This window comes from Corylus avellana, chromosome 2, assembly GCF_965113065.1.
Source record: "Corylus avellana chromosome 2, dhCorAvel1.hap1.2, whole genome shotgun sequence".
Taxonomy (NCBI): domain Eukaryota; kingdom Viridiplantae; phylum Streptophyta; class Magnoliopsida; order Fagales; family Betulaceae; genus Corylus; species Corylus avellana.
Window position 1 is genome coordinate 44,503,160 of NC_142491.1, and position 24,879 is coordinate 44,528,038.

Genomic DNA, 24,879 nt, shown 5'->3' on the forward strand with positions numbered 1-24,879 from the left:
TATAAATTATTAAAAGACAATAAAGCATACAAGATTATTAAAGATTTTCAATTGTTGCCAAACTAGCTTTGACATTCATATTTCCAAACTGGCCGGCAGAAATTAGTAATACAATTTCTATTATTTCTATTTAGTAAACAGATCAGGCATCGATTTATTAATATAGCTGTGGAGTTTGGTTCACAGTTAACATTGGCATCTTAATTATTACCTATAGATTTACGCATGTAGTCATAACAAACCATGCATTTAAAACCTGGGAGATAGATGAGCCTTCAATGGATACTTCATCACCACTGTGAACTCCTGCTTCTCTGACAAATCAACCTCATCTCCCTCCACAGCTTTCCAATCAAAATTCCATACCAAATTGGCCACAAAATATTCCAAATGAAGCATGGCCAAGCCAGCCCCAGGACAAATTCTCCTCCCTACCCCAAAAGGCATCATCTTGATCTCTTTGCTTCCCGTTATATCGACCACTTTCCCTCCTCCACCACCGATCATGAATCTCTCAGGCTTGAACTCCATCGGATCCTCCCACACCTTGGGGTCCCATCCCATATCCGCCACCAAGAAATTCAAAGTAGCATTCTTGGGCACCAAGTAGCCTTCCAAAACCACATCCTCTGTCACCGCATGTGGCAGCACAAATCGCGAAGGTGGGTGCCGCCTTAAACCCTCCAAAACCACTGCCTTCAAATACCCCAACTTATTCAAATCCTCCTCCTTCACCTCCTTCTCTCCATCCCCCACAACCACCCCTTTAATCTCTCCCAACACCCTCTCTCGCACGTGTGGATATTTCACCAAATTTGCCATTATCCACTGCAATGCCGTGGCCGTAGTGTCTGTGCCCGCGTTGATAAACTCCGAGCACAAGCTAACCATTTCCCCTTCTTCAAGCTTCCTCTTCTCCTCCGGCAACTCCAAATCCAACAACGTATCCACGTACGACACCACAAACTCCTCCTCCTCATTCTCTCTTGCCTTGCTTAATCTTTCCTGCTTCGCTCTCTTCCTCGCTTCTATCAAAGGCATTAGTACAGCCTTCCGGGCTTCGAAAATATCGTAGAACTCCTTCCAACGCTTACGGAATATTATCTTTCCAAGCCAAGGCCAAAAGTTGAGTACATTAAAACCTTCAGCTCTCAAAAGCAGGTGACGGTGGACGTCTTCGATTTCATTTATCTGGGTCTCGCGAAGCTTGTCCCCGAAGCACATGAGTACCAGCAAGCAAACCATGGCGTATCGGAAATGGTCAACCACGACGACAGGTTTAACGTTGCCGGATTCGGTCGTGGAGTGAGATATAAGGCGGTTTATGAGGAAGTCCAAGACCCACTTGCGGGCGCGGGTGTAGGACTTGACGCGCGAATCGTGGAGGATCTCGGAGGTGAGGTTGCGGCGGAGGATGCGCCACGTGGGGTCGTAGAATGAGGAGTTGACGTTGTGCTGGTTGCTGGTAAATGTCTTGGTGGTGAGGAGGGCGGGTGGGCGGTCGGCGAATACAGCGCCGTTCTGGACGAGGGCTTTGTGGGCTAGGACTCGGTTGGTCACGATTATAGTCGGGCGCGAGCCGAGGCGGAGGGTGAGTATGGGCCCATACCCAGCGTGGAGGTTGCGGAGCATTCGCTCGCGCTCGGAGGAGGACTTGCGGAGCCATAGGAAGTTGCCGAGAATGGGAACGGTGAAGGGTCCGGGAGGGAGCCGCTGGGTTTTGGAGGTTTTCTTGGGAATGATGAGAAGGGTGAGGATGGTTGTGATGCAAATGGTGCTGAGTATGAGGAACCAGGTCTCCATGATGACGAATTACTGGAACAAGAGGGGTCAACTGTATTCTGGGTTCTTTGTGACCTGTAACCTTAATCATGACTTTATTGTTGTTGACTATTTCTCACTGATGGGGGAGAGCATGTCGTTATCTTCTTTTTGTTTTTTTTTTTGTTTTTTTCCTAAGGTTTCGAATCAATCATCTTTATCAATCCCCATGACCTCGTCTTCTCCTACTTGCTATGCAACTAAACTGTTATTTTTGCTACGCAAAAACAACCACTTGAATCCGACACGCTAACAAAAATTATTGTACCATTTCTTTTTAACGGGTAAGATGAGGATTACATTAAAAATAAGGGTTAAATGTTATGTCATGCTGAATTCTTCCCCCCCACCCCACAAAAAAAAAGTCTTTCACATTAATGGAATTTATTATTTATGATCAGTAAGATTTCGAGTAAGTGTTGATGGCCCAACAACTCATTTTGTAGAGATTTTTTTTCTTTTCTCATTGAAAACTCTAAATGACTTTTTTTTTTTTTTTTAATACAGTACTTAATGTTATTTAGTGGACTTAATTTTCAAATTTATCTCCATAACTCTTAAAAGGATATGACACCTTCTTATAAGTTGAAATAAATTGGTATATTTCGATGAACCAATCTCACATTATTATTTATTTAACATTATAGTTACACAGTTTTATTCATGTTTCTTTTCTTAATTGTTGTGGCTTCCTTGTGGAGTGAATTAAGTTGATCTTTTTCTTGGTCAGAGGGTTTAAAGGATAAGAAGAATAATCAAGTCATTCACATCAAAAAATTATCTTTATTTCAAACCGACGTTGAAATAGTATTTTTATTCCGCCCACCAATCACTGAAAGTTGATTGTCGGTCGGTGATGGTTCAGTGGTGGTTGATAGGCGGTCAGTAAGCGGTAAACGGTTAATCTGTCCATCCTTACCTTTGACTTACAATCTACATTATACTTGACAAAGTTATATGCAAGTTTTAAGCTTGAAAATCAGTTGCGCTCGGAGTGAACTTGTAGAAATTTGTAATACAATGAAAAATTCTATACTAGGAAAAAATAATTTTTTGTTGTGAACGACATGATTGTAGAAATTTGTAATACAATGACCATAGCCGTAGGTTTCTGTAGTTGAGACATTATAGTAAAGGGGTCCATTGCATACGAATAGGCAATATATCACTTTCCTTTTAAGTTGGTTTCTGTCTTTACCATTCACCAGACACTCACAGAAATGTTCCTTTCCGGTCTTTGTAGAACGTTTTCCAGCCAACAAGAATTGACATAATACACCACGAGAAAAACAGCTTCCATTGCCCTAAATCAAAAATAATTTTTTGATGTGAATGATGGGGCCGTGCTCCATGTGAGGTTTGATGAGCTTCAACCACTTTTATATATTTTATCGTTGGATTTGGATCCCCTCATATTTTATAAAATATGAGGAAATTCCCTTAGAAGTTTGCTAAAAGTAATTACCTCTATAACACACAAACTTCTGCATTTATTTAGACCATTAGATGAAATAAAAGGCTCAGATTTTAAAATATGAAAATCTCGTATTTTAGAAAATATGAGAGGATCTCAATCCATCAAACAAGCAAGCTTTTACAATTGAGAAATATAGAGCGCACACTTTTACTCTCACACTCTTTGCACACTTTCTTGTGCATATGATGTACAATTTTTTTCACAAATCCCATAAATCCAATAGTTTATTTGCAAAAAAAATGGACCCTAAATGCATAAGTCTCTTTTTGTTCATCTCTGTCCTATTTGTCAAAATCAAGTGTAAGGTTGTAATGGAGCCAAGTTAAGTCAAGCTTTAAGATTTTAAGATTGGCTTGAGATGCTTATTCGAGCTAAGCTTGAGTTATAGTTCAAGCCGAGCTATAACGACTATTGCTAATGTGATCCGAACTCACCTTACAGTTTGGAAGTCCTCTCCTTTTGGTCTCTCCATTTGGCACCCCCCTGCTCCAGGCTCCTTGAAGATCAATTTTGACATGGCTGTAAAAGATTCTTTCTCTGTTTCGGCGGAAGTGTTGAGCAATGACAAGGGTGATATTCTTATGGGTTTTACTAAGAAATTGTTCTACTCTGATGTGAACAAAGGGGAAGCTACGGCTGCTCTAATGGGTGTACGAAGATTCTACTTGAAGGTGATTCTAAATCTTGCCCTCTTTTGGCTGTTCTAATACGCTGCTTGAAGGTGATTCATTGGAATCTATTTTGGTAATCAACCAGCTCTCCCTCTTCTCAGATTGGACCTCAGCTCCCATCATCTCTAACATACTATTGATGACTGATCTTCAACCTGATGGCAACTCATTTCTTTGTGATCTGATTAGTAGTGTATAAATTCTGCCTAGGCAACCACACTGCCCACAAACCACAAAAATCTAACGCACCAAACACCTCTCAAACTTTTCAATTCGTGGCAACTGGGTTTTGATCTTCAGCTCCAGCAATAAGGACATAACTAAAAATTTCATTCACAGACAACTAATCAATAGAAAACCCGAGACCTTCTTAGGGACTCAGAGTTTTTGGAGAGCATTCTCACTTTAAGACCCCGTTTACTTCGACGTAAAATGGTTTCCTTCGTAAAATATTTTCAGGAAAGCCATTTTCCCTGAAAATATTTTTCGACGAAAACATTCTACGGTGTTTACCTTGCACACGGAAAATAAATTTTTTTTTTTTAATATCTTTTTTTATATATATTTTTTCCAATAAGGTCCCCGTCGGGACCTGCACGAGACTTGTTCGAGACCTCGTATGGACTTGCCCAGGACCCCGCCGGAACTTAACCGGGACTTGTCCGGGACCTACCTGGGACTTGACTGGGACCCGCCCGAGACTTGCCCGAGACCCCGCTGGGACCCGCCTAGGACTTGACCAGGACTTGACTGGGACTTGCCTGGGACCTGCCCAGAACTCGACCGGGACTTGACTAGTCCCTAACCGGGACTTGCCCGGGACCCTGCTGGGACTTGACGGGGACCCGGCCGAGACTTGCCCGGAACCCTGCCGGGACTTGACCGGAACCTGCCCAGGACATGCTCAAGACTTGATCGGGACCCCGACGAGACTAGACCGGGACCCGACTAGGCAAGTCTCGGGCGGGTCTTGGGCAGGTCCGGTCAAGTCTCGGGCGGGTCTCGGTGGGGTCCTAAGCAAGTCCTGGGCGGGTCTCGGTCAAGTCCCAAGAGGGTCACGGTCAGGTCCCGGGCGGATCTCGGTCAAGTCTCGGGCAGGACCCGGGCGGGTCCCATGCAAGTCCCGGGCGGATCCCAGTCAAGTCTTGGGAGGGTCCCGGTCAGGTCTCGGGTAAGTCCCGGTTAGGTCCCGGGTGGGTCCCGGCAAGTCCTGGCCAGGTCTCGGTCAAGTCTCGGGCAGGTCCCGCCGAGGTCCCGGTCAGGTCCTGGGCGGATCCCAGTCAATTCTCGGGTAGGTCCTGGGCGGGTCCCGGTCAAGTTCCGAGCAGGTCCCGAGCGGGTCCCGGTCAAGTCCCGAGAGGGTCCCTGTTAGGTCCCGGACGGGTCCCAATCAGGTCCCGGTCAAGTCCTGATCAAGTCCCGGGCAATCCTGGTCAGGTCTCGGGCGGATCCCAGTCAAGTCTCGGGTAGGTCACGGGTGAGTCCCGGTCAAGTCCTGGGCAGGTCTCGAGCGGGTTCCGGTCAAGTCCCGGGAGGGTCCCTGTTAAGTCCCGATTAAGTCCCGGTCAGGTCCCGGGCAAATCCCAGTCAAGTCCCGAGCAGGTCCTGCTAGGGTCCCGGGCAATCCCGGGAGGGTCTCGGTCAGGTCCCAGGCGAGTCCCGGTCGAGTCTCAAGCAGGTCCCGATCAAGTCCCGGGCGGGTCCCGGTCAGGTCTCGGGAGGGTCCCGGGCAGGTCTTGATCAAGTTCCGGGGAGGTTTTGGGCGGGTCTTGGCAAGGTCCATCGATTTAAGAACGAGATGCTCATAGTTGGAAAATGGTGAAAACCGTAAACCATTTTTCGAAAATTAAAGAATTTTCGGTCAAAAGGAAAATATTTTCCGTTGACCACTATTTTACGTCGAAGTAAACATCATAAAATGCAGAAATCATTTTCAGGAAACCATTTTACGTCGAAGTAACCAAAGCCTAAGACAACTTTTCCATTATTAACAGCAAGAGGCCATCAGTCCTTGGACAGTTTTTTAGCACAGTACTTGGCCAGAAATCGATTTCCAAATTCTATGGTGGTTTTCGAGCAGTTTTGACCATAAGCTTTGCAGCTGAGTAAGCTTTTGCGAACTGATGTACCTCTGCAAATCTTAAGCTTGATATCCACTTGCAACATTTCCATCAAACCATGTGTGAAGGAGAGGAGGGAGATGAACGGTTAAGGAGAGAGACTCTTGAACTTTCCTCTTTGTAGAATCAGCTATAGGAATCAACCCCAGCTGCCACAAAGTTCTTCATTCTCCCTTGATTTGTAATAACAGGTGATCTAACCTCCCACTTGATATATGTAAAAGAATTTTCTCCTCAGTAAGGATTTGATTTCTACGTCTAATATTGTTTTCTTTTTTTTCGCTTCCAAACATATAAATTGTAGCACTCCATCCCGATCCGCATAAAATGGGCCTCCATTGAATTTCATCTTCCACATCCTTAGTCCTCACCTCAGCACACCATCCGAGCCTGTATATATCTCATCAACCAACCAAGTTTTTAAAATTGAGAAATGCTACACGCTCTCAAATACATACTCCTTGAAATGGTACTATTACTAAAAGTTAACTCCATTTTACCTTTCAATATAAATTTGCCAAAATAAGATTTAAGCATATAACAATTTAAAACATTATAGTCCTGTGAAAACATTTCTTTAAATTAATTACATGGAAAAATTAATAAGATGACATAGAACAAGCAAAAAAACAAATGCATACTGACAAAGAACACCAAGACAAATCCATCATAGGAGCCAACAGACTTATAGTGACGGTTGTCTCCTTCAAATGGGGAAGAGTTCAACAGCAAAGTTATTTATGTAAGACATTGACATTTACATTCGAATCAGGCCTGTAATGGTCTCCCTTTATTTGGGTATAAGAGAAGGCGATCCAGCAGATGTAAGTTATAATCAATAATTATCAATATAGTATATATTACTCTTTATTGAAACCTCATGTAATCCCAAACAGGCAGAAAGCATAGGTCTATTGAAAGAGTCGGTCCAATTAAGGTTCACAAGGCCGAGGGCATATATACAAACAGAAAAAACAGAGAGAGCCAGAGCCACACACAAACGCACAGGCTTCCATTCCTTCATTTAATTCGAAGTTAACATTGACATCTTACCTAGAAAATCAACCAGACCATTCAAAACGAATTAGGATCCTCTTCTACACAATATTCCGTTAGCTATATTGGAGGGGATATTTTTGTCCCCTCAGAAATTGAAAAAACAAAAATAATCCTCCAATATAATTAATAGAATATTATTCGGTTCGAGATCACCTGGGAGATAGATGGGCCTTCAATGGATACTTCATCACCATCGTGAACTCTTGCTTCTCTGACAAATCAACCTCATCTCCATCCACAGCCTTCCACTCGAAATTCCATACCAAATTGGCTACAAAATACTCCAAATGAAGCATTGCCAAACCAGAAGCAGGACAAATCCTCCTCCCTGCCCCAAAAGGCATCATCTTTATTTCCCTGTTTCCCGTTATATCAAACACTTCCCCTCCTCCACCACTCAAGAATCTCTCAGGTTTGAACGCCATCGGATCCTCCCAGGCCTTGGGGTCCCATCCCATATCCGCCACCATGAAATTCAAACTGGCATTATTGGGCATCAAGTAGCCATCCAAAACCACATCCTCTGTCACCGCGTGTGGCAACACGAAATGCGCAGGTGGGTGCCGCCTTAAACCCTCCAAAACCACTGCCTTTAAATACGGCAGCTTGTGCAAATCCTCCTCCTTCACCTCCTTCTCTCCATCCCCCACAACGACCCCTTTAATTTCTGCCAAAACCTTCTCTTGGACGCGTGGGTATTTCACCAAATTCGCCATTACCCACTGCAACGCCGTGGACGTAGTGTCCGTGCCCGCGTTGAGAAATTCCGAGCACAAGCTAATCATTTCCCCGTCTTCAAGCTTCCTCTTCTCCTCCGGTAACTCCAAATCCAACAACGTATCCACGTACGACACCACAAAGTCGTCGTCATCTTTGTCTTGTTGCAGCTGGATATCCTCTCTTGCCTTGTTTAATCTTTCCTGCCTCGCTCTCTTCCTCGCTTCTATCAAAGGCATTAGTACGGCCTTCCGGGCTTCGAAAATATTGTAGAACTCCTTCCAACGCTTACGGAATATTATCTTTCCAAGCCTAGGCCAAAAGTTGAGTATGTTAAAACGTTCGGCGCTCAAAAGCTGGCGACGGTGGATGTCTTCGATTTCTTTTATCTGGGTCTCGCGAAGCTTGTCTCCGAAGCACATGAGTACCAGCAAACAAAACATGGCGTATTGGAAATGGTCAATCACGACAACAGGTTTAACGTTTCCGGATTCGGTCGTGGAGTGAGATATAAGGCGGTTGATGAGGATGTCCAAGACCCACTTGCGGGCGCGAGTGTAGGACTTAACGCGCGAAGGGTGGAGGATCTCGGAGGTGAGGTTGCGGCGGAGGATGCGCCACGTGGGGCCGTAGAACGAGGAGCTGATGTTGTGCTGGTTGCTATTAAAGATCTTGGAGGTGAGAGGGGCGGGTGGACGGTCGGCGAATACGGCGCCGTTCTGGACGAGGGCTTTGTGGGCTAGGCCTCGGTTGGCCACGATTATAGTTGGGCGCAAGCCGAGGCGGAGGGTGAATATGGGCCCATACCTGTTGTGGAGGTTGCGGACCATTCGCTCGCGCTCAGAAGAGGACTTGCGGAGCCATAGGATGCTACCGAGGATGGGGACGGTGAAGGGTCCAGGAGGGAGCTGCTGGGTTCTGGAGCTTTTCTTGCGAATGAACAGGAGGTTGAGGAGGGCTGTGATGCAGATGGTGATGAGTACGACGAACCAGGTGATCATCTCCATGTGTTGACCGATTGTTAAAACATTTACAAGAGTGTTCCGTGTTAAGGCTGTAACCTTAATTATGACTTTATAGTAAAACTTTCGCACTATATATATATATATATATATATATATATATATGTTATAATATGTATATTCTCTTTCACATTTTGTCATTGATGTGGAGAGCATGTTATTATCTTTTGATATTATCGTAAACAAAAGTCGGAACTTAGAAGCTACCGATTTGTATTTTCGTAGATTTTTGTTGAATGATTATTAAAGCCCGCATGGAGCAAGGCCTTGTCCTCTCCTACTTGCTATGTAATAATGCAACTAAACTTTTAAACACTTGATTCCAAAACTACCACTCTCCTATTTTATTTGCTTTCAATCGCGTGGCCCCTACACCTAGTGTTGATATATATATATATATATATATATATATATATATATATATATTGTGAGTACCTATTACATTTAACTTGAAACAAACTTAAAATAAAATTAGTGGACAAGGTTTTGGGTTCAGCCTATTTAATTGAATAGCTCGTATTAGAATTTATTTATGTTGTTTGTATACTCAAGCATCAATATGACTCGAACTTGACAGGTGACATTTATGATTGTTAATTATTGTCACGCTTTACTAGCTAATTCAACACGAAATTAGCAAGTTAAAATTGAATATTATAATCTGTTTAATTAAATGAGTCAGATTATGATGAATTTATATAACCTTATACTCACGCATCAACATAACCTGAACCCGACACGTGAACACAAATTAAGATTTGATTACGTTCACACGTATAATATAAAAAAATATAAACCCAATATATAGAAAATCTATATTGTAACAAAATTTGGTTCAATTCAAAGTGTTTTGTCCATAGTGCAATGGCATGCAATAGATTGTTTTATTGGAAAGAGAAATGGTCAATTATTTATGTATATACGCTACTGCGTTTTTGAAAAACGATATGCAGATTCTAATTCATTTTGGCAAAATCGATGTTCACGCGTAATGGTCAAAAGTTGTGATTTAAATCAAAAAACATGAAAGTAGAGTACTGTCAAAGCTTAGCTTTATTCTAATATACAAATCAACGATAAGTTGTCTCCAAAAATTTAAAAAAATCTTCCAAATATATATATATATATATATATATATATATATATATTTTATGAGGCCTCAAAAAGTTAATTTACTCCCTCATTTTTTTAAAAAAAGAAAAAAAAATTGCCCCTACTCTAAAATTTCTGGCTACGCCTATGCTTATACAAAAATTCAAATCAATAATCTCCTTTCCGATTGCTAAACAAGATCACTAATAAAATTGTCCTCATCATTTTTATTGATTGATACAAACTTTAAATATAACTCACTTTTGAAAACCAACTTTCAAAGAGATGATACCAAAAAAACTTATATACATAAGATTAATATTAGATTTAACCTATGAAAGACACTAAGTAAAACTCACCCTTTGATAAAAGTCAAGAGCTTATATAAATATACCTTTGATAAAACTCACCACTGCCGCTAACTGCTTTTGTGGCTTTTCCTGCCTCCCAACAACCATTGCTGGAGGGTGGTCCTCATGCGCCAACCAATGGCTTCCCCGCATCGGGTTCAGTCGCCTTCCTCCACCTTGTCCATCGTTGGTATTGTTGGAGGGTGGTCCTCATGCGCCAACCAATGGCTTCCCCGCATCGGGTCCAGTCGCCTTCCTCCACCTTGTCCATCATTGGTATTGCTGGAGGGTGGTCCTCATGCGCCAGCCAATGGTTTCCCCGTATCGGGTCCAGTCGCCTTCCTCCACCTTGTCCATCATCGATGTTGCTGTGCTAAGATTTTATTTGCTTTTCTTTTATTTTTCCTTGTAATTTTATGTTCCTTGTGTTTCTATTTCCTGGCCAGTTCCTTGAACTGGTCGCATTTTCATTTTTTGACATAATTCTTCATCTCTTTATCGACTACTGATGGTCGGATTTGGTTTCTTCTATCTACCACTACCACTGATGGTCGTGATGGTAACCCTGATGAGTTTTGTTCTGTTTACAAAATCCTGCCATATTTTATAGCCTTTATTGGCCGTTTCAGTTCACTCAATGGGGTGAGTCATTCATTTGACCCATTCCCGACTGTTATTCGGAAGGCTCTTTCCCCTTTGTTTTTTATTTTCTTGTAATTCCCTTTCCCTTTCCCCTTCCCCACTTTGAATAAAAATAAAAAATAAAAAAGCATATATACCTTTGACAAAACTCACCCGTAAAGTAATGCCTTTTTTTTTTTCTTTTTTTTGGATAATGAAACCCTCCAATTTTGACAAAACTGGAACAATTATGCGACAACATACAACCAAACACAAAACTGCGGTTTCAACTCTGCAGAAACACTTTACACCCATCTCTGCCATCAATCTAGCCTGCAGCAATATTCAAGTTCTGCAAAAGAAAAACACTCAGAATACCATATACAGACTACTCAAAACAGAATCAACCACAGCTACCACAAAGTTCTTCATTCTTCCTTGATCACTTAAACTCCCAATAGCAATAACAGGTGATCTAACCTCCCACTTCATTTGTAAAACAATTTTCTCCTCCTTAAGGATTTGATTTCCTTGTCTAACATTGTTTTTTCGCTTCCAAACAGTATAATTGAGAGAATAAAGTATATTTTTCATATATATATATATATATATATATATATATATAGTCTTTCACATTTTGTCATTGATGTGGAGAGCATGATATTGTCGGAAACAGAAGTTGGAACTTGGAACTTAGGAGTTACCGATTTGTATTTTCGTAGATTTTTGTTGAATGATTATTAAATGTAAAAGTTGTTGAAGCTCATCAAACCCCTCATGGAGCAAGACCTTGTCCTCTCCTACTCGCTATGCAATTATGCGACTAAACTTTTGAACACTTGATTCCAAAACCATCACTTTCTCCTATTTTATTTGCTTTCAATCGCGTGGCCCTTACACCCGGTTTTGATCCATATATATATTTTGTGAGTACCTATTGTTGATAATTGTTTACATTTAACTTGACACAAACTTAAAATAAAATTAGTGGATAAGGTTTAGGGTTCAGCCTATTTAATTGAAAAGTTCGTATTAAAATTTATTTATATTGTTTTTATACTCAAATATGAACATGACTCGAACTTGACAAGTGACATTTATGGTTATTATTTATTGTCATGCTTTACTAGTTAATTCAACACAAAATTAGCAAGTTAAAATTGAATATTATAATCCGTTTAATTAAATGAGTCAGATTATGATGAATTTATATAACCTTATACTCACGCATCAACATAACCTAAACCCGACACGTGAACACAAATTAAGATTTGATTACATTCACACGTATAATATAAAAAAATATAAACCCAATATATAGAAAATCTATATTGTAACAAAATTTGGTTCAATTCAAAGTGTTTTGTCCATAGTGCAATGACATGCAATAGATTGTTTTATTGGTCAATTATTTATGTATATACACTACTGCGTTTTTGAAAAACGATATGCAGATTCTTGTCTCAGCTATTATTTTCATTTCACATTCTATATTTGAATAATTCATTTTGGCAAAATCGAGGTTCACACATAATGGTCAAAAGTAGCTATTTAAATCAAAAAACATGAAAGTACATTACTGTCGAAGCTTAGGTTTATTCCAGGAGAAAATCATTAAAGTTTCATAAATTTTTAATTCGAACTTCAATATTAAAAATTAACAATGTACTCACCTAATATTTTAAAAAAATTTAATTGAAACTCTCCCTTACTAATTTTTGTTTAATTGGACAGAAATTATTCCACGTGCATCTCACATGAGATTGAGATTTTGATGCCCTCTATTTTAATTTTGCTTTCATTAAAATTAATAAAATTATGTAATTACCCTCATATATCTAAGAAACAGACAACCATTTCCAGGTTATCTGCAGAGGCTGAGTACTGGCCGTCGCTTCTACTTCTTGTGAGGTTGTGTGGCTTAGAACTCTTCTCCAAGACTTACAAGTTCCCCTTCAAACTGCCTTGCTCTATTGTGACAGGAAAGCTGCTCTTCACATTGCAGCAAACCCTGTCTTTCATGAGCGTACAAAACATATTAACATTGATTGTCATGTTGTATGAGAAAAGTTGCAAACGGGTATTATTCGAACCTTTCACGTTTCATCACAACATCAGTTGGCAGATGTTTTTACAAAAGCTCTTGATTCTTCTTTATTTCATTCTTTGGTGTCCAAGATGAGTCTTCATAATATTTACTCTTCCTGAGTTTTTTTTATGAAATCTCATCTTGAGGGGAAGTATTGAGAATACAAGCAGAGCAGTCAAGCGACTTACCTTGCTTCTACATCAGCATGGAACAGACTCCATGATTGCAGGAGGAGTTTAGTTATTAAGTTGCAAGTTTACTAGTTAGCTTTCAGTTATAAGTTGGTTGCTATTTGTTAGCACTTAAAGTGCACGTGTTTAAACTAATTTTGTTTCAGACTAAACTCAAACAGACTTGGTATATAATGTACATGCAATTCTAATGAGAAGTTGAGTTGATTTTTCCCCAAGTTTGAGCATTCTCTTCCATTTTCAATAGAAGGAGCCAACGAACTTATGGTAAAGCATAGGTCTGTTGAAAGAAAAACACATAGAGCCAGAGCCACACAAAGACACTCAGGCTTTCATTCCTTCATTTAATATAGCTATAGAGTTTGATTCAAAGTTGACATTGACATCTTACCAAGAAAATCAACCAAACCATTCAAAACCTGGGAGATAGATGGGCCTTCAATGGGTACTTCATCACCATGGTGAACTCCTGCTTCTCTGACAAATCAACCTCATCTCCATCCACAGCTTTCCAATCAAAATTCCATACCAAATTGGCCACAAAATATTCCAAATGAAGCATGGCCAAGCCAAACCCAGGACAAATTCTCCTCCCTGCCCCAAAAGGCATCATCTTGATCTCTCTGCTTCCCGTTATATCAAACACTTCCCCTCCAACACCACTCAGAAACCTTTCAGGCTTGAACGCCATGGGATCCTTCCACACCTTGGGGTCCCATCCCATATCCGCCACCAAGAAATTCAAACTGGCATTATTGGGCACCAAGTAGCCGTCCAAGACCACATCCTCCGTCACCGCATGTGGCAGCACGAAATGCCCAGGTGGGTGCCGCCTTAAACCCTCCAAAACCACTGCCTTCAAATACGGCAACTTATGCAAATCCACCTCCTTCACCTCCTTCTCTCCATCCCCCACAACGACCCCTTTAATCTCTGCCCAAACCCTCTCTTGGATGTGTGGGTATTTCACCAAATTCGCCATTATCCACTGCAACGCCGTGGATGTAGTGTCCGTGCCCGCGTTGAGAAACTCCGAGCACAAGCTAATCATTTCCCCGTCTTCAAGCTTCCTCTTCTCCTCCGGCAACTCCAAATCCAACAACGTGTCCACGTACGACACCACAAACTCATCATCTGTGTCTACGTCGTCCTCTTTTGCCTTGCTTGCCCTTTCCTGCTTCGCTCTCTTCCTCGCTTCTATCAAAGGCATCAGTACATCGTCCTGGGATCTCCGAAGCTTCCAAAACTCCTCCCAACGCTTACGGAATATTATCTTCCCAAGCGTCGGCCAAAAATTGAGCATGTTAAAGCGGCTAAAGCCCAAAAGCAAGTGACGCTGCGCTTTTTCGATTTCCTTTATCTGGGTCTCGCTGAGCTTGTCCCCGAAACACATGAGTACCAACAAGCAAAACATGGCGTATTGGAAATGGTCAATCAGAACGACTGGGTTAACGTTGCCGGACTCCGTCGTGGAGTGAGATATAAGGCGGTTGAGAAGGATGTCCAAAACCCACTTGCGGGCGCGAGAGTAGGACTTGACGCGCGAAGGGTTTAGGATCTCGGAGGTGAGGTTGCGGCGGAGGATGCGCCATGTGGGGCCGTAGAACGCGGAGCTGATGTTGTGCTGGTTGCAGGAGATGATCTTATTGATGGGGAGGGCTGGGGGGCGGTCAGCGAATACGGCGCCGTTTTGGACGAGTGCTTTGTGGGCGAGATCTCTGTTGGCCACGAAGATGGCCGGGCGCTTGCCGATTCGGAGCGTGACCATGGGCCCGTACCTGAAGTGGAGGTTGCGGATGATAGGCTCGAGCTCGGAGATGGACTTGCGGAGCCATAGGATTCTGCCGATGATGGGGACGGTGAAGGGTCCGGGAGGGAGCTGCTGGGTTTTGGAGCTTTTCTTGGCGACAATCAGACGGTTGAGTAGGACTGAGATGCAGAGTGAGATGAGGATGAGGAACCAAGCCTCCATGTTTCTAGCCTTATCTCTTATGATGAGAAAGGAGACCAAACGTGAGAAATAGCAACAAGTCAACAATGGGCCGTTAAGCCCACTCTGCTTATATATATAAGTGTCAGACATGCAAATATGCAATAGATTGTTTTATTGGAAAGAGAAATGGTATACGCTACTGCGTTTTTGAAAAACGTTACGCAGATTCTTGTCTCAACTATTATTTTCATTTCACATTCTATATTTGAATAATTCATTTTGGCAAAATCGACGTTCACAAAAGTAGTTATTTAAATCAAAAAACATGAAAGTAGAGCACTGTCAAAGCTTGCGTTTATTCTAGGAGAAAATTTTTAAAGTTTTAGAAATTTTTTAGTTTTTTAATTCAAACTTTAATGTTTAAAAATTAACAATGTATTCACTTAATATTTAAAAAGATTTTAATTGAAACCTTTCCTTACTAATTTGTCTACTTGGAAGAAAATTATTCTGCGGGATTGAAATTTTGATGTCTTCTATTTTAATTTTGCATTTATTAAAATTTATAAAATTACGTAATTACCCTCAATAAAACTTATGAAATTGAGGATAATTATATCATTTTATAGATTTTAATAAGGGTAAAATTGAAATAAATGGCATCAAAATTTCACGTGAGACAAATGTGGGATGATTTTCGTCCAATTAGACGAAAATTAATAATAAAAGGTCTGAATTAAAATTTTTTTAAACAGTGAAATTCAAATCAAAAAACTCTTAAAATTTCAGAAGTAAAGTAAATTTAACATTTTATTCTAATATACAAATCAACGATAAGTTGTGTCCAAAAATTTTAAAACATCTTCCAAAAATATGTTTTTTATTATTTTTTTATTTTTTAGGAGGTCTCAAAAAGTTAATTTCCTCTCCACATTTAAAAAAAAAAAAAAAAATTGCCCCTACTCTAAAATTTCTGGTTACGCCTATGCTTATACAAAAATTCAAATCAATAATCTCCTTTCCTATTGCTAAACAAGATCATTAATAAAATTGTCCTCATCATTTTCACTGATTGATACAAACTTTAAATATAACTCACTCTCGAAAACCAACTTACAAAGAGATAATACCCAAGAACTTATATACATAAGATTAATATTATATTTAACCTATGTAAAACATTAGGTAAAACTCACCATTTGGTAAAAGTCAAGAGCTTATATACCTTTGATAAAACTCACCACTACTAGCGACTGCTTTTGTGGCTTTTCCCCGCCTCCCGATAACAACTGCCGGCGGGTGGTCCTCATGCGCCAGTCAATGGCTTCCACGCATCTAGGGGTGTAAACGAGTCGAGTTTGAGCGAGCTTTCCTTGTTCAGGCTTGGCTCGTTTAAATTTTACTTGAGCTCGAGCTCGAGTCGAGCTCAATGGCGAGCCAAAAAAATCGAGCTCGAGCTAATAATAAGTCGAGCCGAGCCAGCTCGCGAGCTGGCTCTTATATTTAATGTTTTTGTTTTTTTTAAAAAAAATTTAACTTCAAGTACTCTTAAACGGCTTAAGAAGTTAGTTTGCATATGAGTATTTGCTTAACCTGGCTAGTCGAGTATGGAGCCTAAGTCAATACAGTAAAGCATTTGGTTTCAAAGAGAAAGGATATGCATCCTTTTATAGATAAGTAAACTTGGAGATTAATGTTTTCTTAACAATATGGGACAAGTTAACAGGTTACATTCAGACTGCATTGGGACAACAACCCCTACAAAAAACTATTTTTTCAACGTCTCTCTCTCAATCCCCCTCACTAGTCACAACGCATCTTCCACCTGAACTTTCATTTCCCACTCTCTCACTCTCGCTCATCAAACAAGTAGTGATAGTGTTTGGGTTTGTATGATTCTTCAATAGTTTATGCCTTTTGTAATCTCCCTCAATAGTTTCTACTTGATTCTTCTTCATTTCGTTAAGGTCTGCTCTAATTGAATCGAGGTCTTTTTAATGATTGCTCTCTCTCTCTCTCTTTGATCACGAAGGGTTTATAATTTTTCATTCTTTAACGCTTAAATATAAATGCAATTTTAAGATTTTAATAATTATGAGATTTATAGTTAATTATGTATTACTTAGTTTATATATATACACACACACACACACGAGCTTATACGAGCTTGCTCACGAGCCTAGCCGAGTCGAGCCGAGCTTGCTTCGTTTAATATTCGAGCTAGGATTTGTGTTCATGAAGTGCTTCATTTAATATTCGAGTCGATCACGAGCCAAGCTTATGCGAGCCGAGCCCGAGCTTGCTCGCGAGACGCTTCGCTCACTTAACAGCCCCATCAGGTCTGGCTACCTTCCTCCACTTTGTCCATCTCTGGTATTGCTATGCTGCGATTTTATTTGCTTTTATTTTATTTTTCCTTGTAATTTTATGTTCCTTGTGTTTCTATTTTCTAGCCAGTTCCTTGAACTAGTCGCTTTTTCATTTTTTGATAGAATTTTTCCTCTCTTTACTTACTACTAATGATCGGATTTGGTTTCTTCTACCTACCACTGATGGTAACTTTGATGGGTTTTGTTCCGTTTACAGAATTTTGCCATATAATAAGCCTTTATTGACCATTTCAGTTCACTTGATGGGCTGTGTCATTCATTTGACCCATTTCCGGTTGTTCTTCGGAAGGTTTTTTGGCTTTTGTTTTTTATTTTATTTTCTTGTAATTCCCTTTCCCCTTCCCCACTTTGAATAGAAAAAAATAAAATAAAAAACCTTATATACATTTAATAAAGCTCACCCTTAAAGTAATGCGTTTTTTTTGTTTTTTTTTTTGGATAAATGAAACCCTCCAATTTTGACAACATGCAACCAAACACAAAACTGCGGTTTCAACTCTGCAGAAACACTTTACACCCATCTCTGCCATCAATCTAGCCTGCAGCAATATTCAAGTTCTGCAAAAAAAAAAACACTCAGAATACCATATACAGACTACTCAAAACAGAATCAACCACAGCTACCACAAAGTTCTTCATTCTCCCTTGATCACTTAAACTCCCAATGGCAATAACAGGTGATCTAACTTCCCACTTCATTTGTAAAACAATTTTCTCCTCTTTAAGGATTTGATTTCCTTGTCTAACATTGTTTTTTTGCTTCCAAATAGTATAAATTGTAGTACTCCATCCGATTTGCATAAAATGGGCCTTCATTGATTTCATCTTCCACATCCTTAGTCCCCACCTCAGCACATCATCCCAGCCCGTATATATCTCAACAACCAAGCAAGTTTTTAAAATTGAGAAATGCTACACACTCTCAAATACACACTCCTTGACATGGTACTATTACTAAAAGTAATGCATTTTTCACTGTAATTCCTTTTTACCTTTCAATATAAAAGATTATAGTCCTATGAAAACATTTCTTTAACTTAATTACATGGGAAAATTATTAAGAAGACATAGTAGAACAAGCAAAAAAATTCCTGCAATCTTGGTATTTATTTCCAAATACAAATGCATACTAACAAAGAACACTAACACAATCATCATACGAAGGAGCCAACGAACTTATGGTAAGGCATAGGTCTGTTGAAAGAAAAAACACAGAGCCAGAGCCACACAAAGACACTCAGGCTTTCATTCCTTCATTTAATATAGCTGTAGAGTTTGATTCAAAGTTGACATTGACATCTTGCCAAGAGAATCAACCAGACCATTCAAAACCAGGGAGATAGATGGGCCTTCAATGGGTACTTCATCACCGCGGTGAACTCCTGCTTCTCTGACAAATCAACCTCCTCATCTCCACCCACAGCCTTCCACTCGAAATTCCATACCAAATTGGCTACAAAATACTCCAAATGAAGCATTGCTAAACCAGAAGCAGGACAAATCCTCCTCCCTGCCCCAAAAGGCATCATCTTTATTTCCCTGTTTCCCGTTATATCAAACACTTTCCCTCCTCCACCACTCAAGAATCTTTCAGGCTTGAAAGCCATCGGATCCTCCCAAACCTTGGGGTCCCATCCCATATCCGCCACCATGAAATTCAAACTGCCATTTTTGGGCACCAAGTAGCCGTGCAAGACCACATCCTCTGTCACCGCATGTGGCAGCACGAAATGCCCAGGTGGGTGCCGCCTTAAACCCTCCAAAACCACTACCTTCAAATACGGCAACTTGTGCAAATCCTCCTCCTTCACCTCCTTCTCTCCATCCCCCACAAAGACCCCTTTAATCTCTGCCAAAACCCTCTCTTGGACGTGTGGGTATTTCACCAAATTCGCCATTATCCACTGCAACGCCGTGGGTGTTGTGTCCGTCCCCGCGTTGAGAAACTCCGAGCACAAGCTAATCATTTCCCCGTCTTCAAGCTTCCTCTTCGCCTCCGGCAACTCCAAATCCAACAACGTGTCCACGTACGACTCCACAAACTCATCATCTGTGTCTACGTCGTCCTCTTTTGCCTTGCTTGCCCTTTCCTGCTTCGCTCTCTTCCTCGCTTCTATCAAAGGCATCAGTACATCGTCCAGGGATCTCCGAACCTTCCAAAACTCCTCCCAACGCTTACGGAATATTATCTTCCCAATCGTCGGCCAAAAATTGAGCATGTTAAACCGGCTAAAGCCCAAAAGCAAGTGACGCTGCGCGTTTTCGATTTCCTTTATCTGGGTCTCGCTGAGCTTGTCCCCGAAACACATGAGTACCAACAAGCAAAACATGGCGTATTGGAAATGGTCAATCAGAACGACAGGGTTAACGTTGCCGGACTCCGTCGTGGAGTGAGATATAAGGCGGTTGATAAGATGTCCATGACCCACTTGCGGGCGCAAGAGTAGGATGTTACGTAACGGGAATAGATTATAGGTTTTGAGGAACCTAGACCTTAGATTCTAAGGAACTTAGACCTTTTAGATTTTGAGAAAATCTAAAAACTCATTTTCAAACTCACGGTTTGTGATTAATTTTCTGATCCTTTTCATTAATGAGCTTGATGTCTTTAAATAGACAATTACAATGCATAGTAAAATAAAAGACTAATTAGAATAAACTATTGATAATATTTATCCCTAAGATTTAAATTATACTAACTATTCTAATGATAATACTTATCTCTAATATTTAAATGATAATCTCTAATCTAATGTTATCTATAAAGATAACATATTATCCTAAGGTATTTTAATCATAATATACATCTTTTATTAAACTCGTAACATTCTATTCCCCTTAAGGAGACCTTGTCCTCAAGGTCTTGAAATTCTTTTCTTCCATCGTTACTCGTTTCAGGCATTCCCTTGGTGGCCGTTCAAGAGGTGGGATCAATTCTTTGTCATCAAGCGTCCAAATTTGCACAAGCCCACTCACTTGCCGCTACCAATGAACATTGGACTGCCTGTTGTTATGTGATACAGGATGGGGACGAAGCGCTTGCAATGGAGCACAGGGTGGACATGATTGCCTTGTTTTGGCTACGTACAATGATGAACATTCCTTCATTTTATCCTGCCTTTGCTGTTTAATAGTTGACCGTGCAATGTAATGACATTGGGATGGATCTTGCAATTTGACAACGTTGTGGATGGTTTTAGTTGGTTATGACTCCATCAGTGGCTGGGATTATAGTGATAGCATGGGATATGGCGGTAGCACCATTTGTGGCTGCTCGTAGCAATGAAGTTTATTGTTGTTATCAGTTGAACCATCGTCAAATTTGGCAATCAATGCAGACAGTTTTTTTTTTAATCCTCTCATTATTTTCTTCCATCTTCTTCATAAAGCCTTCAACCATAGTCATGAGGTTACCAAGCTGCTGCTCAAGTCGATCCAGCCTTGGATTCGCCATTGAACAAGATAGCGGCTCTGATACCAAATGTTAAGTGAATACGTAACGGGGATAGATTATAGGTTTTGAGGGAATCTAGACCTTAGATTTTAAGGAACCTAGATCTTTTAAATTTTGAGAAAACCCTAAAAAACCATTTTCAAACTCAAGGTTTGTGAATAATTTTCTGATCATTTTCATTAATGAGCTTGATGTCTTTAAATAAACAATTACAATGCATAGTAAAATAAAAGACTAATTAGAATAAACTATTGATAATGTTTATCCCTAATATTTAAATTACACTAACTACTCTAATGATAATACTTATCTCTAATATTTAAATGCTAATCTCTAATCTAATGTTATCTATAAAGATAACATATTATCCTAAGGTATTTTAATCATAAAATACATCTATTATTAAACCCCTAACATAGGACTTGACGCTCTAATGATAATACTTATCTTTAATATTTAAATGCTAATCTTTAATCTAATGTTATCTATAAAGATAACATATTATCCTAAGGTATTTTAATAAAATACATCTATTATTAAACCCCTAACAGGACTTGACGCGCGAAGGGTTTAGGATCTCGGAGGTGAGGTTGCGGCAGAGGATGCGCCATGTGGGGCCGTAGAACGCGGAGCTGATGTTGTGCTGGTTGCAGGAGATGATCTTACTGATGGGGAGGGCTGGGGGGCGGTCAGCGAATACGGCGCCGTTTTGGACGAGTGCTTTGTGGGCGAGGTCTCTGTTGGCCACGAAGATGGCCTGGTGCTTGCCGATTTGGAGCGTGACCATGGGCCCGTACCTGACGTGGAGGTTGCGGATGATAGGCTCGAGCTCGGAGAAGGACTTGCGGACCCATAGGATTCCGCCGAGGATGGGGACGGTGAAGGGTCCGGGAGGGAGCTGCTGGGTTTTGGAGCTTTTCTTGGCGACAATCAGACGGTTGAGTAGGACTGAAATGCAGAGGGAGATGAGGATGACGAACCAGGCCTCCATGTTTCTAGTCTCATCTCTTATGATTAGAAAGGAGACCAAAAGTGAGTAATAGCAACAAGTCAACAACCGGCCCACTCTCTTTATATATATATATTCCCCAACGAAAACCAAAGCCTGAACCACGTTAACTGCTTTTAATGCGATTGCACTGCCATATATATATATATATATATATATGAAATAATATCTTTTTTGTGTTTAAAATTTTAAATATATATAAAAATTTAGATATGGTGTTGCTATTATTATATTATAATAGAAACGAATCATTTTGATTTTTTTTTAATTGTTTTATTTTAAAAAATCACTACAAAAAATTTTTTTTTTTTTTGACTGGGGGTTTTTGACGTGTCAATGGTATTGACACGTCAAAAACCTCTCTTGACGCGTCGTTTTTGACGTTCATCGACCGTCGAAAGGGTAGGTGTCAAAAAACTGGGGTTTTTGACGTGTCTACAGTGACACGTCAAAAAAATTTTGACGCGTCGAAAATGGCACGTCAAAAAAATATTCTTGACGTGTCATTTCGGCACGTCAAAAATATTTTGACGTGTCAATCCGACACGTCAAAAAAATGTACGTGGGGGGTTTTTGACGTGTCAGACAATTTGACACGTCAAAAATATTTTTTTTTTTTTTTTTAAAATAATTCCAATAATTACAATTCCTGATAAATCCTGATATTACAATAATTCCTTATATAACCAATAACCAATAATTTCAATATTTGTAATCTACATCCAACATTCAAATATTCAATTACAATAATCTACATCCAACATCCAATATATATTCAACATCTAATATATATCCAATATATAACCAATATCCAACAACCAATATATATCCAACACAACACAACCAATATATATCAAATATCCAACATCCAATATATATCCAACACAACACAACCAATATATATCCAATATCCAATATCTAATATCCAATATCCAACACAACCAATATATATCCAATATCCAACATCCAATATATATCCAACACAACACAACCAATATATATCAAATATTCCTATATAATATATATCCAACACAACACAACCAATATATATCCTATATCCAATATCCAACACAACCAATATATATCCAATATCCAACATCCAATATATATCCAACACAACACAACCAATATATATCAAATATTCCTATATAATATATATCCAACACAACACAACCAATATATATCCTATATCCAATATCCAACACAACACAACCAATATATATCCAATATCCAACATCCAATATATATCCAACACAACACAACCAATATATATCAAATATCCAACATCCAATATATATCCAACACAATATATATCCAATATATATCGAATATCCAACATCCAATATATATCCAACACAACACAACCAATAATATATATATCCAACACAACTTCATTAAACAAGGTAATATATCCAATATATATATCCAACACATATATCCAAGACAACACAATTTCATTAAACAAAATTCTATATCCAATATAGATATCCAACACAACACAACTTCATATAATATGTATCCAATATCCAACAAACAAAATTTCAACACACACACTACATTTCAACACAACACATAACAAAACATATATATAAATGAAAAAAAACGTTCTAACACAAGGCAAAACAAATATACAATAAAACATTTCTGGAGTATCTACTAGAAATTAGTTTCAATTAGTCTCAACAAGCATATACAAAACATTTTTGGAGTATCTAACAATATACAAAACAACAAACAGTGTTGACCAGCCCTATGGTGCTCTACTCAACACAATCATCCTCCAACTCCTAATTTGCATTACCTGCGAATTAATTGTGAACCAATAATAATCAATACAAAAATTAGAAATTATTCTATAATACGATGCAAATATACGTAAGTTTTAAAATGGACCGCTGTAACTAGGGGTTTGTAACAGTTATTCTAATAGTGAACAATTGTTAGAAAAACAAAATAAAATATAGAATTACCTCTCGGGGGCGCAGACCCAGACGTCGACCCGAACATTGCCTCGAGCTGGCGGAAACGAGCCTCAAAAATGTCATCTTTCTCTGCTATCTGGGCTTTTTGTGCTTCAATCTGCCTCGCCATCTCATCCATTGCACTTTTTTGTGCTGCCCGCTCCTCTTCAAGTTCTCTGATTCTATCTGTCATCTGTGAGAACGAGGAGCTCCAGGAATTTTGAGACCGTGTCTGGGACGGTGTATAGTATGAATGTATGCTGCCCCGCACCGGCAGCACATTCGCACCCAGCTGGCGGACCCTACCAGCATACTCCGGCTTATTTCCATGCGCCTGAGCATACGCGTCATTAGGTGTCCACCGTACCGTCCCTTCCGTCACGGTATCAGTATTTGCCGGGTCAGTGGCCGCCAATTCCTGCATCAGCTCCTGTACATTAAAAAACAAGTTAGTATCTCGTATATATAAGGAACGTTAATATATATGCTTGAGTACTTACACATCTTTCTCTGACCACGTCATTCGGATAGCCACTTTCCTTGTATGTGTGAGTCTTGATGTAACTTTCCGCTCGAGTTGGAGGAGTGCCCCCCGCGTCTAAGGTCTGCATACAAAAAAAAACATAAGACGTGTTTTTGACTTAAACAACCGATTATATATGTATATAAGTACCTCTTGATGTGTCACTCTAGCATAGCTCATCGACCCAGTGCAGTGAGGCGTGTTGTTTTTTGCTCGCAATTCTTTCATCTTGGCAGCATACTCCTACATGTATATAAGTCTTAAAATGTCAGGCCTAACCCAATTAGAATTAATGAAACTACAATTAATTCCACTAGCCAATTGCTGAAAACACTCCTGACGTACCTGATTTTTCGGGTCGCACCATCTCGCCAACAAG

General features: G+C 39.9%; 1 protein-coding gene and 3 pseudogenes across 1 annotated transcript; all 4 read right to left on the reverse strand.

The window, feature by feature from the left end:
* Nucleotides 1-149: 149 nt before the first annotated feature.
* On the reverse strand, nucleotides 150-1,803 carry LOC132167108 (cytochrome P450 89A2 pseudogene; annotated as a pseudogene).
* A 5,169-nt stretch (nucleotides 1,804-6,972) lies between these two features.
* On the reverse strand, nucleotides 6,973-8,941 carry LOC132167684 (cytochrome P450 89A2). Its single transcript, XM_059578694.2, has one exon. The coding sequence runs from the start codon at nucleotides 8,870-8,872 to the stop codon at nucleotides 7,298-7,300; it is 1,575 nt and encodes a 524-aa protein (XP_059434677.2). The 5' UTR covers nucleotides 8,873-8,941; the 3' UTR covers nucleotides 6,973-7,297.
* A 4,570-nt stretch (nucleotides 8,942-13,511) lies between these two features.
* LOC132166873 (cytochrome P450 89A2 pseudogene) lies at nucleotides 13,512-15,248 on the reverse strand (annotated as a pseudogene).
* A 3,630-nt stretch (nucleotides 15,249-18,878) lies between these two features.
* LOC132168036 (cytochrome P450 89A2 pseudogene) lies at nucleotides 18,879-19,466 on the reverse strand (annotated as a pseudogene).
* Between the last annotated feature and the right edge of the window lie 5,413 nt (nucleotides 19,467-24,879).